A 16911-nucleotide genomic window follows, 5' to 3' on the forward strand; every position below is an offset into this window, starting at 1 on the left:
AGTAGATTTGAAACAAAATAGATTTCAAAGCAATGTGTATTTCCAAAAATAAAAGTCATAATTTAAAATAATAAAGGTGACATAATTTGAAAAAATAATAATACAATAAAATAATAAAGGTGTAAATTCATCAAGAGGACATAGCAGTCCTAATGCTTTTGTACTTAATAACAGTGTTTCTAAATACATGAAACAAAAATAAATAATACTGAAGAGAGATGTAGACAAATTCAAATTCAAAATTCAAATTTTGACAAATTCAAAATTCAAAATTATAATCAGCAATTCCAAAACCCTTTTCTTAGTAGTTGATGTAAAAAAAATGGATAATAAATTGCTGAAGCTGTAGAAGACTTGAGCAATACTACCAACCAATTTGACTAAATTGGCATTTATAGAGAACTACACCCCACAATAAAAAACATACAGCTTTTAAGTGCACATAAAACATTCAGCAATGTATACTATATTCTGGGCCATAAATCAAATACCTACAAATTTAAAAGAAGTTTCTCATCTCATGATGAAATTAAAAAGAAATTAAAACCAGAACAGACTTAAAAACAGAAAGATTTGTGGGAACTCTCCAATCTGTTGGATATTAAATAGCATACACTGAATAATCCACACATCAAAGAAGAAATCACAGGAAAATTTGAAATATTTTTTACTTAAGAGTCTAACTAAAACAGAAAAAGAAGGGCCTCCCCGGTGGCGCAGCGGTTGAGCACTAGGTTGCGAAGCTGCTAGGTTGCGAAGCTGCCCGAAGTCTCTGCAGCGCCGGTTCGATCCCCTGCTGCTCCCCGGCTGCTCCCCAGGCAGACCTCTCCTGCCGCCCGCTGCTCCCCTCAGCAGTGTACTTCAGTCTGCCTGCTCTGCTCCCCGCTCTGGCTCTGGTGAGCTCTCTCACCCTCCCGCACTTCTGACTGTATCCAGTGCTTGCATAAATAAATAAATAAATCCCTTTTTTTTTTTAAATAAATAAATAAATAAATAAAACAGAAAAAGAAGAAAGATCATAAGTCATTGACCTAAACTTGCATCATATGAACCCATAAAAGAAGTAATTAAACCCAAAGGAAGGAAATAATAAGATTATAGGAGAAATCAATGACATTGCAAACAAAGCTATCAGGGAAAAGCAATAAAATAACAACTGTTTCTTTTGAACAGAGCAATATAATTGTTAAATCCCTAAATTTTTAAAAAGAGAGTACATGTGTAAATCAGAAATATCAGAAATGAAATCAGAGATATACTATAGGTCCTACCATTTAAGACTATAAATATAACAAGCAACTTTATGCCCATAAATTTGAAAATTTAGATGAAATAGAAAAGTTCATTTAAAGACATAAACCAAAGTTCATATACACAAACAAAAGATGGCATGAATAGTTTCATGATTATTAAAGATATTTTTTAGTATAAAAAAATCCCACTAAGAAAACTCCATCCCCAGATGGATATCCTGGTGAATTCTGGCCAGCATTTAAGAAAGATGTGTTACAAATTCTACACAAATATTTCCAGAAAGAGAAGGAAACATACTCCAGCAATACAATCCTATATAAAAATCACTCAAGGTTTATAAGAGAATAAAAAGATATTATAAGAGAATAGTGATATCTCTCATGAACATTATAATACAGTGTAATAAATAACATCATAAATAAGTAGAGTTTATCCCAGGATTATTAAGTTGACTTAACATTTGGAAATTAATGAGTACAATTCACCAAATTATCAGAATTAAAAAGAAGGTTGGATGTGATCATCCAATAGATATAGGAAACGGTTCTTACAAAAATCCAACAACCATTCATAATAAAAGCTATTGGCAGTAGGAATGAAGACAACCTCCTCAACTTGATGAAGGGCATCTATAAAAAGTCTACAGCCAACATTATACTGGCTATATTTGCCATTAATGGCAAAAGACTGAATGCTTTCTCTCTTAAGATCAGGAACAAGGCAAAGATATCTGCTATTACCAAATCCTTACAACTTTGCACTAGGGATCCTATCCAGTGAATAAGGTAAAGGAAAGTGGCGTGGGGGAGGGAACACTGAAATTAGAAAGGAAGAACTGTTAGTCTGTATTCACTGTAGACATGATTGTCTAGGTACAAAATCCTAAAGAATATGCAGATAAGTTACTGAAACTAATAAGAGTTTGTCGGGCCTCCCCAGTGGCGCAGTGATTGAGCGCTGGGTTGCAAAACTTCCCACAACCTCTGCAGCACCGGTTCGATCCCCAACCTCCAGGGGAGGGTCCCACATGGCGCGACAGACCTCTCCTGCCCACGCCCGCTGCTCCCCTCAGCAGTGTATTTCGTCAGCCTGCCTGCTCTGCTCCCCGCTCTGGCTCTGATGAATTCTCTCACCCTCCTGAGCTTCTGACTGTACCCAGTACTTGTATAAATAAATAAATAAATCTTTAAAAAAAATATATAGAGTTTGTCAAGATTGTGATACAGAAACCTATACATTGTGCTCCCATATTCCAGCAATTAATATAACCACATAGACAGATGTACACCAAGAAGGAGATAAACTTTGCAAAAAGTTAAGGGACTGCTGCATAACTAAAGTTTGCAGATATTTGGGGATATCCTTTCTAAAGTGACAGGCAAGTTGCTGTACCTAGCACCATCCATCTTAAAGATAACACTTAGAGGGCCTTTTGGCATATGGAAGGTAAAATATTCCACATTTGGGCTTGCTGCTCCAACCTGTTTAATAGCCAACTTAATAAGGCTATCTAGTCACAGTAGGACATGAAGTAGGAAGAACAAGGGTAGCAGGTCCACAGTGTGATCAGGCTGTCCTACCACTTGGGCATTATGACCCAGCAGTGTAAACAATACTAGGGATGTTTTGGCAGACAGGGAAATACCCTAACCTCTAAGGAGTCATAATAGAAGGATCACAGCACAGAAGTCTATGGCTTAGGAATAAGATTTTAAAAAGCTATTCTCCATTTGATCATCATTTCCAGGCTTGTTACTGAGCTCTGGTAGAAACAGGATGCTTGACAATGGGAATCCAAGTGCTTCGTGATTATGAACTGCTCTAGGTTTTGTGAAATTCATTTCAGTACAGAATAGATGTAGTAGGGCTTCCCTGGTGGCACAGGGGTTAAAGACTGCGCTATCAAGCTCTCGTCAACCACTGCAGCATGAGTTCGATCTCCTGTTGGTCAGGAGCAACCCACATAGCACAGCAGACCTCTCCTGTCTCACCCACTGCTCCCCTCAGCAGTGTATTTCAGTAGATCCACCTGTTCTGCTCCCCACTTTGTTTCTGGTGGATCCTCTCACCCCCCTCCCCCACCGCACCGCTGGTCTGCACTCCAGTTCTTATATGCATAAATAAATAAATCTTTAAATAAAAAAAAAGAATAGATGTGGTATGTAGGAGGATGAGTCTGAGAAAGTCGAGAAGGCCAAGGTATTCTTCATGAGCAGGTGGCTCAGATTCTTCAATAATTGTTCGTGCTTCATCTGCTCCTCTTTATCTCCATACCTCTGGCTTCATAGGGTGTTACCTGTGAGAAGTTAAAAGAGGGGAAATATATTGGGTCTAATTCACCATGGATCTGCACAGGATGCTGGCACCATCCAAAAATGGACTATATTACAATCTCTCAGTTGGCCCAGAAAATGGTCTGGTTCTCCCAGTGAGTACAACTGGAACTGCTACATCTGGTTTTCTGCTTCATACACAGGGGAAATAATTGGAGATAGGGAGCTTATTGACTGTTTCTTCGCTGATCAGGAACTTGGAAAGAATTAAAGTGGAAATTTGGTGGTTAGGTTTGGGAATGGGTATATTCAGAATTGACACAGATTATATTTATGTCCTCTAAAGGGCTTATATAAATCAGAAAGCTCTCAGTAATCAGATGGACAAGATGATCCATTCTGTGGATATCAGCCTTTTCTTCCCATCACTTCTGTGTTTGCTCAACAGAGCCATCTACATAGTGGCCATGGTTACAGGGATAGAGGCTGTGCAAGCTCATAAACATGATCTTTCCTTCACCAAGGCTGTTCTGGCTGTGTAGGCACAGCTGAGTATAGAGTGAAGGCCATTGCTTTGCCCTCAATAATGGAATATGCAGGCTGCCTGGTGACAGATTGATTATATTATTCTCTGCCCATAATAAAGGGGCATCCCCTTGTTTTCACGATGATAAAGAAATATTCTGGATATGTATTTTATTACTCTGCTTGTATTACTTGTCAGCAATATCATTCATTTCAGAATGTCTTTATTTTTATCATCATTTTATTCCATACAACTTTGCCTCTAACCAAGGGGACCCATTTGCAACATAGTAATGGGCCTAGAACAAGAAACAAGCTCTCCACATATGCCATCACCTAGAAATAGCTGGTTTTGACAAAATGATGGTACAACTTGCTGAAGCTCAGGCACAGCACCAGCTGGGAGACCCTTCATGATAACCCAATGCACATGCTTAATAGTCTCTTATTTTATTTCTTCTTTCTGCCTAGTCTGTTTACTCTCAAGACAATCTTCAGAACAGAGCTCTGTATTTTTTTATAAAGAGAATCCATGATTTAATGAAGTTTCATTTATTTATTTTTAAAATTTACTTACTTATACAAGGGCTGGGGTACAGACCAGAGGTGCAGGAGGGTGAGAGAATTCATCAGAGACAGAGCAAGGAGCAGAACAGGCAGATGGACCAAAGTACACTGCTGAGAGGAGCAGTGGGCGTGACAGGAGAGGTCTGCTGTGCCATGTGGGAATCTCCCTTGCCAGCGGGGAATCAAACCCAAGCTGCAGAGGCTGCGGACAGCCCCACAGCACTGCGCTCACCCCACTGCGCCACCGGGGAGGCCCCAGAGCTCTGTATTTTTATTTATATAGATACTTCCATCTCAATTTAACAGGTCCAAAACTGAATTTCTGATCTCCCCCACCATGTAATTTGTTTCTTCTTGGCTTATATAAATTGTTTTGGCTTTAGTTTATGACACCATCATATACCGAGTCATGCAAGTCAGAAATGTGGGGGTTATCCTAGGCTGTTTACCTTTCATAAGCTTTGATGTGTCATCTGATGGCAGGTCTATTACTTCTGTTTCCAAAGTATCTCCCAGATCTGACATTTCTCTCATTCCCTACTGTAGTATCTTCTCATTCTCCTCTTCACTTCATCTTTGAGTCCTAGCCGGTCTTTCTTCCTAATCTCTTCCTTACTTCTATATTAACATTGATGATGTTTCTAAAACATAAATTACCTAGATGTTAGGGTCTCTCCCTTACCTATACAGCCTCCTTAGGTTACTCTTTTCTGGCTCAGCAACAAGATCTTCCTATTTCGGTATTTAGCTCAGGTATCTCCGAAGACTTCTCTGACTTACCTAGACACAGTTTAATACCTCCTATTGACGTTCCCCCCAAGATACTTTAGATAATCAGTTGTACTGTTTTTGCTATAATCTATATATTTGTCTGCATCCTCCACTAGACTTTGAGCCCCTCAAGAACAGAGACTGTTGCTCATTAGCACAGCATCTCAGATATTGTAGATGGGAATAAAAATAACTCACAAATAACTGTTTTCTTTTTTTCCCAAATAACTTTTCTTAAGAGAATTAAACAAGATAATGTTTGAAAAGTGTCTGATACAAAAAAAAGATAGTACTTCTCTCTACTCTCTCTTATCACCACTTTCTTCCCTTTCCTTCCTTCTTTCTGTGCCATTAGCCACATGACCTTGTAAAAGTTATTCAGCTCTTCCAGGATGTATTTCCTCACACATAAAATGAGTGGATTTTTTGGTCTCCGTGATTTTTTTTTTAAACCACACTGTAGCTAAGATTTTTTTTTTTTAAGATTTATTTATTTATACAAGCACTGGGTACAGTCAGAAGCGCGGGAGGGTGAGAGAATTCACCAGAGCCAGAGCAGGGAGCAGAGCAGGCAGAAGGACCGAAGTACACTGCTGAGGGGAACAGCGGGCGGCAGGAGCGGTCTGCGCGCCATGTGGGACCCTCCTCCGGTGGCCGGGGAGCAGCCGGGGATCGAACCGGCGCTGCAGAGGCTGCGGGCAGCTTCGCAACCCAGTGCTCAACCGCTGCGCCACCTGGGAGGCCCTCTCCATGATTTGACTCTGTGGTTCAGTGATTTTGTTAGGGGGAAAGGATGTCCTGAGCAAACTCCATACAGGCTTTGTGGATACCACTCCCACTCCATCAAGACACTGGGAACTACAAATCCCCTGATCCCCAAAGGGAAGTTTCGAGGACCTAAGAGCAGAGCTAAGTAGCCATTTTCTCTGTGAATATAACCAGCCATGTTAGTGGGGTCTCTCTCTTGGCTCGTGCTCTTGGCCAGGCAGCATTTGGTCTTGGCAGGTCATTTGGGATTCCAGGTCGGCAGAATGGGTAGGACACATTTAAGAATTTATCTCCCTGTTTTCTCCCTGAGTTGTTCATTTCCTCATTTCCCCTTCCCTTGTTAATAAACCTTTTGTTAACCTTTGGTGTGTGCCTGCAGTTTAAGTTCCCTTTAAGCACGCGGGTGAGGACCCACAGTCAGGCAACCCATTTTATATTGGAGTTGCCCTGGAACAATTTGATAACTTAGGGCTTGGTGTTTTGTTTTGTTTTGTTTTGTTTTGTTTTTTTGGTATCATAATCAACTTAGTGAGAGGTGATTTTGAAATGAGGTTTCTCCAGCTAGTGTAGTGGATTAAGTTGTTTTGTTTTTTTTGTAGAAGATACCATCACATACAACTTGGTTTATACATTATATAGGATGAAAAACATGTAAATAGTTTCACAGCAGCATATTTCATTTTCTGCATCTGCTAGTAATCACTTATCCCAAAGCATTCACATATGTTTCCTTTTCTCTATTTAGGTACTACACAGGAAAGCTGGAGGCTAAGGCAACAAGTTACACTACTATAAATTTAATTCACACAGCAACAAGAGGGCTAATAAAAGCTTTTGAAGATGGTGGAATAGATTCTGTGATGGAGTGGGAAGTGAATGAAGTGCTGAACTGGACAAATGCACTGAACTTTGATGAGTAAATACATGTTGCTATTTTTGGGGACCAAAGGCAGACATCATATATTTTCCATTCTAGTATTTCCTACACCTATGTTGAATCCTGGCACCATAAAAATAATTTTTAAAAACCAACAAAAATATTTAATACTGTCTAGAAAGAAAAAAGAAATAAGACAAAAAGGGATGATCTGAAGGTAAAAACAATTAGAATTATGTATTCTTTATTCTAAAACATTATTCTTATGCTTTAGTCTAAATCTACTTCTTTGGAATTTAGACACACATCTAAAAACATGAAATTAATAACACAAAAAATTTCCCTAATACACACACATATACACACATGTGCATTTCCCTAGTACACTGTGTATTAGGGATATATATATTCCTAATCTTGCGGTGTGAAATATTTAAAGGCTCAAATTTTCAGCAACATACTGTATCTCTTGAAAAACATTTTTAGGGTTTTTGTGTGGTGGTAATATAACCATCAGAGAAATGCAAATCCGAGCCACAGTGAAATCCTACTTCCCACTAAGATGATTATAAGATTAAAAAGATAGTTGGCCAAAAATGTAGCCAAAATTGGAACACTTATACATTGATAGTGAGAATATATAATGATGCAACTACTTTGGAAAATAATCTGGTAGTTCCTAAAATGGTTAGAGTTGCCATATGATCTAGCAATTACACTCCTCGATATACAGAGGACGTTTGAAAAAACACCTCCATATAAAAATTTGTGCATGAGTGTTCATAGCAGTATTGTTCATAATAACAAAAAAGTAACCCAAATATGCATCAACTGATCAATAGGTAAGTATAGTTATTCACATTATAGAACCTTATTCTTCAATAAAAAGATACTGCTCTATAATAAAATGTTGGTGATCCTGCTATGAAGGAAGCCAGTTACAAAGGAACACATGTTGTGTGGTTCCATTTATGTTAAATGTACAGAAATAGGCACATCTGTACAGACAAAAAGTCAATTAGTGGTTTCTTAGAGCTGGGAGATAATGGCTAATGGGTATGGAGTTTCTTCCTGAAGTAATGAAAATGTTCTAAAATTGATTATGGTGGTAGATATGCAACTCAACACACTCAAAGCCATTCAATTATATACTTTAAATTGGTGAATTGTATGTGAATTATATCACATGTCAGTAAGACTTTTAAAAATATTCCATATTAAAGCTGTGTGGAGATTCCTCAACCTACTAAAGATAGAGCTCCCATATGATCAAGCAATTCCACTCCTAGGTATTTACCCAAAGGACACAGAAACATCAATTCCAAAGAGCACCTGCACCTCTATGTTTATAGCAGCACTATTTACAATAGCTAAGCTTTGGAAACAACCCAAATGCCCAAAAATAGATGACTAGATCAAGAAGATGTGGTACATATACACCATGGAATATTACTCAGCATTCAAAAAAGATAAACTCATGCAATTTGCAGCAACATGGATGGAACTGGAAGTGATCATGCTCAGCGAAATAAGCCAGAAAGAAAAAGAAAAATACCGGATGGTCTCACTCATAAGAGGAATCTAGAAAACCTAAATAAAGCCAGGAAAAAGAATAACTATAAGAAAGAAAAAAATCAAAATCAACAAGCAATTATAAACCAGAGAACACTATGGGGGGGCAGGAAGAGGAGGGATGGGGGTCAAAATAAGGGGGTTGCAATTATATGGGGAATATAAAAATAAAATTAAAATAAATAAATAAATTTTTAAAAATAAAATAAAAATATTCCATATTTACTCAGATATAATGGTAAATGAATATTGCTTAAAGAGGCAGAAACATTAAAATGAAGATGGTAAGTAAGGAAATAGAAGAAGAAATAAATTAGAGGGAGATAAGTAAGAAGGGCAGGACAGATCACCTTGACAGATATTGAACAATAGAACAGGAAAAAAAGAGACCAGAAGAAGCAGAGAAAACACTAGTGGGGGTTGGGGGGAAGGGAAAGAATGACAAGAAAATAGGAAGGTGAGTAAAAGAGAAGGTATTAATTGGAAGGATATATATTTTTTATATTCTCCATACAATTGCACCCCCCTTATTTTGACCCCCATCCCTCCTCTTCCTGCCCCCCCATAGTGTTCTCTGGTTTATAATTGCTTGTTGATTTTGATTTTTTCTTTCTTATAGTTATTCTTTTTCCTGGTTTTATTTAGGTTTTCTAGATTCCTCTTATGAGTGAGACCATCCGGTATTTTTCCTTTTTCTTTCTGGCTTATTTCGCTGAGCATGATCCCTTCCAGCGCCATCCATGTTGCTGCAAATTGCATGAGTTTATCTTTTTTGAATGCTGAGTAATATTCCATGGTGTATATGTACCACATCTTCTTGATCCAGTCATCTATTTTTGGGCATTTGGGTTGTTTCCAAAGCTTAGCTATTGCAAACAGTGCTGCTATAAACATAGAGGTGCAGGTGCTCTTTGGAATTGATGTTTCTGTGTCATTTGGGTAAATACTTGGGAGGAGTGGAATTGCTGGATCATATGGGAGCTCTATCTTTAGTAGGTTGAGGAATCTCCACACAGCTTTCCATAATGGTTGGACCAGTTTTCACTCCCACCAGCAGTGCAGGAGAGTTCCTTTCTCAACACATCCTCGCCAATATTTGTTGTTGCTAGTTTTTTTGATATGTGCCATTCTCACTGGTGTAAGATAGTATCTCATTGTAGTTTTGATTTGCATTTCCATGATTACAAGTGATGTTGAACATTTTTTCATATGCCTGTTGGCCATTTGCATTTCCTCTTTGGAGAAGTTTCTTTTTAGATCTTCTGCCCATTTTTTGACTGGATTATTTTCTTTGTTTTTGTTGATTCTCATCAGCTCTTTGTAGATTTTTGTGATCAGTCCTTTAATATTAGTGTTGTGTGCAAAAAATTTCTCCCAGTCAGTGGGGTTTCTCTTTGTTTTGGTTATCATCTCTTTTGCTGTGCAGAAGTTCTTTAATTTTATGTAGACCCAGCTGTTTATCTTTGCCTTCACTATCACTGCTTTGGGTGATGTGTCTGTAAAGATGTCTTTGAGGTGCATGTCATGTAGTGTTTCACCTGTATTTCCTTCTATATATTTTATGGTTTCAGGTCTTAATGTCTAGTTCTTTAATCCATTTTGAGTTGGTTTTTGTGCACGGTGTGAGGTAGTAGTCAAGTTTTATTCTTTTGCATGTAGCAACCCAGTTTTCCCAGCACCATTTATTGAACAAACTTTCTTTGCTCCAATGCATATTCTTTGCTCCTTTGTCAAAGATTAGTTGGCCATAAATCTGTGGATTTATTTCTGGGTTTTCTATTCAGTTCCATTGGTCTGTGTGTCTGTTCTGGTTCCAATACCATGCAGTTTTGATTATTATGGCTTTGTAGTATAGTTTGAAGTCTGGGTGTGTGATGCCTCCATTCCAGAAGGATATATTTTTTAAAAATAGGGAAAGGTAAGAAGAAATGGAGAACTAATTACCCATAGTAGATGGTCTAAAATATTTAGTAATAAATGGCAAAAAGAGATTGTTATGATTTCATAACTCTTATATGTGAATTATTGGAATTTCTTATAAATAACACCTCTGTGGCTTTAGGGCCACAGATAAGTATAGTTGGTGATGATGCAAAAAATGACATCTGAAGGGACTTTAATGCTTCACTCCTGCTTGCTTTCTCAAGAGTAAAAATTGCTGGGTAGAGAAGGGAGAAAAACAAAGGGGAGGTCATTCTGATTGAGCTTCTACCAGCAGAATAGAGAATTCTCTCAGGTTAGCTTTTGAAGTGATGTCTTATATAGTTGGCTAATTGAAGCAAAGGACCAGCAACTTTCCAGGAAAGATGACCAAAAAATCTTATATTCTGTCACTACTGGAATACAAAAAGAATAAAACAGCTAAGTTCAAAGGGAATAAATAAGCAGCCATCTCAGTCTATCTAAGACTTCTCCACTATCATCCCCTGAAACACTTGTTTGGTAGGTGATGAAGATTCCTAATGGCTTTCCTTTGTGGAAAAAAAAATAAAAAATACAATAAACTAATGAGACCAGAAGTAGGATTTTTGGGTCATATGCTCTATTTGGAGTGGCACTAATACATTGAGCTTTGATCTGGTAAAAATAAGTGAAAATTTCCATGTTTCAAAATGCAGATACCTCAGGGTCCCAATTTATGTAAAGCTATCAGTTCATTCTCTGACTTGAACAAAATCATAATTTGACATCAACTTGAAACTCTTAGAAAGCAAGTTTTTCTTCTGAGTCTGGGACAACAAAAATTTCAAATGAATACTGCATGATTATTTAGAAATGTTTCAGTAGCATTACTAACTATAAACTACTGATTACCTCTGGCAGGACCACACTTTGCAAGGGCCTTCCCTTTGCTGACTGTAGATATTAGCACTTCTTCTCAGATGACATCTTTGTCATCATGTAGGTATTTGTTACTGGCTTGTTGACACCTTGTTTAATGAGAATTTCAGAGTCTGACATTTCTCCTTTCACTAAAATTAGTAGCTATTGATTCCTGGGAGAGTATCAATATGAACAAAATCTGTGGACAGTTTCCAGTAGTTGGACTGTGAACATTAAAATTGAGTAATATAAGCCATTTTCTTCCCAAAAGGCTTTTGTACAAGCCCCTTATTATGACATATGCCATAACATTTGGGAAGAAGTCATGAGCATATTCAGATACACATTGCAACAACTTCAACTGAGTACAATATTATTTTAATCTTGAAGAATGGACAGATAGAATTTTACTCTTTTTTTTTTTTTTTGAAGGGAATATCTCTTCAGTTATTTATTTCTTCTATTTCTTTTCACAATGTCTTACAGTTTTTATCCTATAAGACCTTCACCTCCCATGCTGTTTCCATCACATTTAATTCTTTTTTTTTTAATTAATAAATTTTATTTTTATATTCCCCATACAATTGCAATCCCCCCATTCTGACCCCAATCCCTCCCCTCCCGCCCCCCACCCCCCAAAAAGTGTCTCTGGTTCATAGTTTTTGTTGATTTTGATTTTCACTTTCTTATAGTTATTCATTTTCCTGGTCCCTTATTTAAGTTTTCTAGATCCCTGCTATGAGTGAGACCATCCGGTATTTTTCTTTTTCTTTTTGGCTTATTTCACTGAGCATGATCCCTTCCAGCGTCATCCATGTTGCTGCAAATTGCATGTGTTTATCTTTTTTGAATGCTGAGTAATATTCCATGGTATATATGTACCACATCTTCTTGATCCAGTCATCTATTTTTGGGCATTTGGGCTGTTTCCAAAGCTTAGCTATTGTAAACAGTGCTGCTATAAACATAGGGGTGCAGGTGTTCTTTGGAATTGATGTTTCTGTGTTCTTTGGGTAAATACCTAGGAGTGGAATTGCTGGATCCTGTGGAAGCTCTATGTTTAGTAGGTCCAGAAATCTCCACACAGCTCTCCATAGTGGTTGGACCAGTTTGCACTCCCACCAACAGTGCAGGAGAGTTCCTTTTTCTCCACAACCTCGCCAACATTTGTTGTTGCTAGTTTTTTTAATATGTGCCATTCTCACTGGTGTAAGATGGTATCTCATGGTAGTTTTGATTTGCATTTCCCTGATTGCAAGTGATGTTGAACATTTTTTCATATGCCTGTTGGCCATTCGCATTTCCTCTTCAGAGAAGTTTCTTTTTAGTTCCTCTGTCCATTTTTTGACTGGATTATTTTCTTTGTTGTTGTTGAGTCTCATCAGCTCTTTGCAGATTTATGGTCAACTAATCTTTGACAAAGGAGCAAAGACTATGCATTGGAGCAAAGAAAGTTTGTTCAATAAATGGTGCTGGGAAAACTGGGTCGCTACATGCAAAAGAATGAAGCTTGACCACTACCTCACACCATATACAAAAATCAACTCAAAATGGATTAAAGAACTAGACATAAGACCTGAAACCATAAAATACATAGAAGGAAATATAGGCGAAACACTACGTGATTTGCATATCAAAGACATCTTTACAGACACATCACCCAAAGCAGTGATAGTGAAGGCAAAGATCAACAGTTGGGACTACATCAAATTAAAGAGCTTCTGCACAGCAAAAGAGACAATAACAAAAACAAAGAGAATTTTACTCTTGACACAAAGTCACTGATGAGCACTGTTGCAAATTCCGCAGTATCCAGAGATATGTTGTTGCTATAGAACTTAGAACATAAACATCCCTGCATCACTATCATTGAATTACCCACAGTGCTACATGGTGACTTTTGTGACTGTTACTGGCATTTAGTCTCTTATCAGTATGGATTTTCCTCTTACAAGATATTCATATTTTTCTAACCGCAGTGAGTTTTGACGAAATCTGTTCAAGTGATCAGCAACAAGGATATTTAAACTAATTTCCTGATATTTTATTAACCTTGTTGGTGAGAGCTCTTTGCCTATGTGTGTTTGGGGTAGTAGCTATATCTGAAGCTGCTCCTTTGATTTTCTAAGATAGGTAGTTATGTGGCCTCTTTGGTAATGGACTTTCCCTAGACAGTTAACATGTTAAATCTGTATTTCTTGAAGGATTCATTGTAGACTTTATTCTGCAATTACCATCTAAAAAGATCCCCAAAATTTCTAGTGAGGAAGAGCAGCTTAGTGAGAAAGATAAGCAGTATAATAATGGTATCAGCATACTGCTGCTTCCATTTGTACTCTTAGATTGCGTATCAGTTACTCCTAGCATGTTCTTTATAAGCAGTTATTTTGAAATAATTCAGTAGGTTCAAGTCCTAATCTTACGTGAAGCATGGTCAGCAATCAACTTTTAATAAGGCACATGTTTGGGCCTCCCTGGTGGCACAAGGGGTTAAGCACTGCAGTATGAAGCAATCCAGAGCCTCTGCAGCACGAGTTTGATCCCCAGCCGACCAGGGAGCCACCCACATGGCGCAGCAGACCTCTCCTGACTCGCCCGCTGCTCCCCTCAGCAGTGTATTTCAGTCAGTCTGCCTGTACTGTTCCCCACTCTGTCTCTGGTGAATCCTCTCACCCCCCACATCTCTGGCCTGTGCCCCTGCTCTTGTGTGCATAAATAAATAAATCTTTAAAAAATAGGCACATGTTTGTACCCAACACTGTCAGGACTTAGCATATAATTGTTTAAGGGTCACTATCATGGTTTCTTGACGGTGGAATGAAAAGCTTTTTGGTATAAGGAAATAGGGTGATTTACATATAACTCTTCATAGTGTTCCTGAGCAACCACTGAAAGTTCAGAGTCTAAGTTAAGGCCAAACCAGATTGAATTGTCTAAGAGATTCTGGAAGAGGTTTATACTGCATGTTGTTTTTCTTCATCTTTTTATTTAACAGTAATCTAGAAGTTTCCCATTTAAGGTCAGAGAATGAAGTCCTTGGAGGAACAACAAATAGCTGTAACAAGAAGTCAGCTTTAGGGCCTCTCTGATGACGCAAGGGGTTAAAGCACAGCACTGTAAACTATCCTCAGCCTACTGCTTCAGTCTGCCTGTTCTGTTCCCCACTCTGTCTCCCCCCCACTCCTCTGGTCTGTACCCTAGTTCTTGTATGCATAAATAAATAAATCTTTTTTTAAAAGTCAGCTTTAGACAGTAATTTATTATAATGAAATTCAGTTGGATAGTATGTTGTTTCTTGTAACAACTACAAAAAATAAAACCTTCAGGAACACAAAGTCAACAAAAGTAAAAATAATTCAAATGGAAAAACTACTTGGAAAATCATGGTGTTTTTTGAATTATGTGACATTTTTAATCCTCTTCATTTCTTCTCTGCTAGCTCCCTTTTCAGCACCTAATTTCTTGGGTGCAGTTGGAAGAAAGACTTGGAAAAGGAGGACACAGAGGCTAACATGAAGTGGAATAAGTCACAGAAAACTTGTCTTTGGAGTTTTCCCTTCATAACTCATCATACGTGTCTATGCTTATCTCCCTATTTCAGTCTATTTAGGGACCTAAGGTGGTAGCTGCATGTGCCCTACTTGATTGTAATCTTTTTTGTTTAATGGACGCAGAAATTATAGCAGTTTTATTCTAATAAGACCATAAACCACACACTTTAAATTTCCATTGACATCCAGGGACCGGTAACTGATCCAGGACCCTGGAACAAATTTATTGTTCTTTTAACCTGACTTTTTCCCTCTCAGAGAATATTGTCCATACTTTTAATTCAGAAGTTAATTAACATCTTAAGATATTGGGCTGATGATATGATCCTGTAGTAATAAAACAGGATAGAGAGAGGAGAGGTGAGCAGGAGGGAGGCCAAAGGGCACAGATGTGGGAAATGGTGGGCACCCTCCTGTCCCTCCTCCAACTCCTCCTCAGAAGGACTGTCTTGGGTGCATGAGAGCTGCTTAGGTGCAGATGATAAAGTCATGTAAATTGACATTTGTGCTAGTGAGTTTGTCACCATTAACCTAAGATTTCATAGGGCAAGTGGAATTTTAGCAGTAGTTTAAGCATGTACTAATGAATCAATTTATTACTTACTAATAATCTGTTTAATTTATGAATGTCCATGTAATGTGCTTAGGTATATTGCCAACTGGAAAGAAATGGCTACAAGCAACTCCTCAGCTAACTTCACACGTAGGTGATATTGAGTAATACTTTATGGGAATTTCTTGTGAACCAAAATGATACATTTCCCACATGTACACCTTTCTACACATCTAATATTTCAGCACTGAGCACAATATCTATATGTGCATGAATTTGCTAAGTCATTTTTATCTTTATATGTAAGATTGTTAATTGGGTATAGTAGAAATTTTTGTTTTATTTAGGGTTTAATGAGTTTTTTTTAAGTGAACCCTCTTTAAAAATTGCATATTCTCATAGTTTGGTAATAATTTTTAATGAGCAAACGTAAATTGGCAAAATAAATGCCTCAAAATGTTAGAAATATTTTTTAAGTTTATACAACTATTGTCCAGCCAGTGGCCTACAACACAGCTGAATGTGATAGCATGCTGAAAGCAGCATACCATCATACCCCAGAAATATCATAATTTTACCATAACCAAGGCCATCTTGTGCTTACTGGATAGTGTATGAGTTCTATCCTGTTGTCATCTGTGAGTTCCAGTAACACAGAGAGGTTATAGTCGTGGAGTGTTGATTTGGACTCCCTGATTTTTATTTGGGCTCTAGTGTTTACTGACTGTGATCTTGGACAAGTTACTAGCTCAAGTTTAATCATCTCTAAAATAAGAAGTAGCAACTAGTAGTAGTAGCAACTAGTTCATAGGTTATGGTGAGGTAATAAGAGGTGATACATGTAAAGAGCTTAGACTAGTGTCTGGCACATGGTATGCACTCTATAAATGTTAGCTGTCATTTAGCCTTATCCACTTATTTCCAACTTACTGTCTTCACCACAGTTCAAGCTGCCATCATCCCTCTGCAGGGTTCTGCAACAGCCTCTGAACTGATAGTTCTGTAGTCCAGTTTCCACACAACAGATAGTGCTATCTTTTACAAATTTAAATCAACACAATTAAAACACTTTAATTTATTTAACTCTTCTTTAGCAATTAGCATGTGCAAGTGTTGTCTTAAAATGCTTTCATTTGACCTTTAGAACAACCCAGTGAGACAGCTCCTATTATCTGCAATTTATAGGCGAACTGAAAGATGCCAAGTTACTTGCTCAAGGTTACAGTGTTGGTTCCTGTCAGGGCCAGAATTTGAATTGAGACAGCTAGCTCCAGAATCCATGCTCTTAACCATGACTATCTTAGTTTTCCACCACCCTGAAAATCCTAACTTTATCGTGGCTTCTGACCCTGGCTCTGGCCTGGCTTTCCTCCCTTC

At 37.8% G+C, this 16911-nt stretch overlaps 1 protein-coding gene across 1 annotated transcript in view; it reads left to right on the top strand.

The window, feature by feature from the left end:
* The window catches only part of LOC311181474 (protein MFI), a gene marked incomplete at both ends in the record, with an annotated part of 31561 nt that extends 15021 nt beyond the window's left edge, over window positions 1–16540 (top strand). The window contains 3 exons of the mRNA XM_084249943.1: window positions 6904–7074; window positions 15629–15684; window positions 16479–16540. Of these exons, the coding sequence (XP_084106069.1) occupies window positions 6904–7074; window positions 15629–15684; window positions 16479–16540 (289 nt within the window). The remainder of the gene's footprint in view (window positions 1–6903; window positions 7075–15628; window positions 15685–16478) is intronic.
* Between the last annotated feature and the right edge of the window lie 371 nt (window positions 16541–16911).

The sequence above is a fragment of the Talpa europaea genome, assembly GCF_964194135.1.
Source record: "Talpa europaea genome assembly, chromosome: 12".
Lineage (NCBI taxonomy): Eukaryota > Metazoa > Chordata > Mammalia > Eulipotyphla > Talpidae > Talpa > Talpa europaea.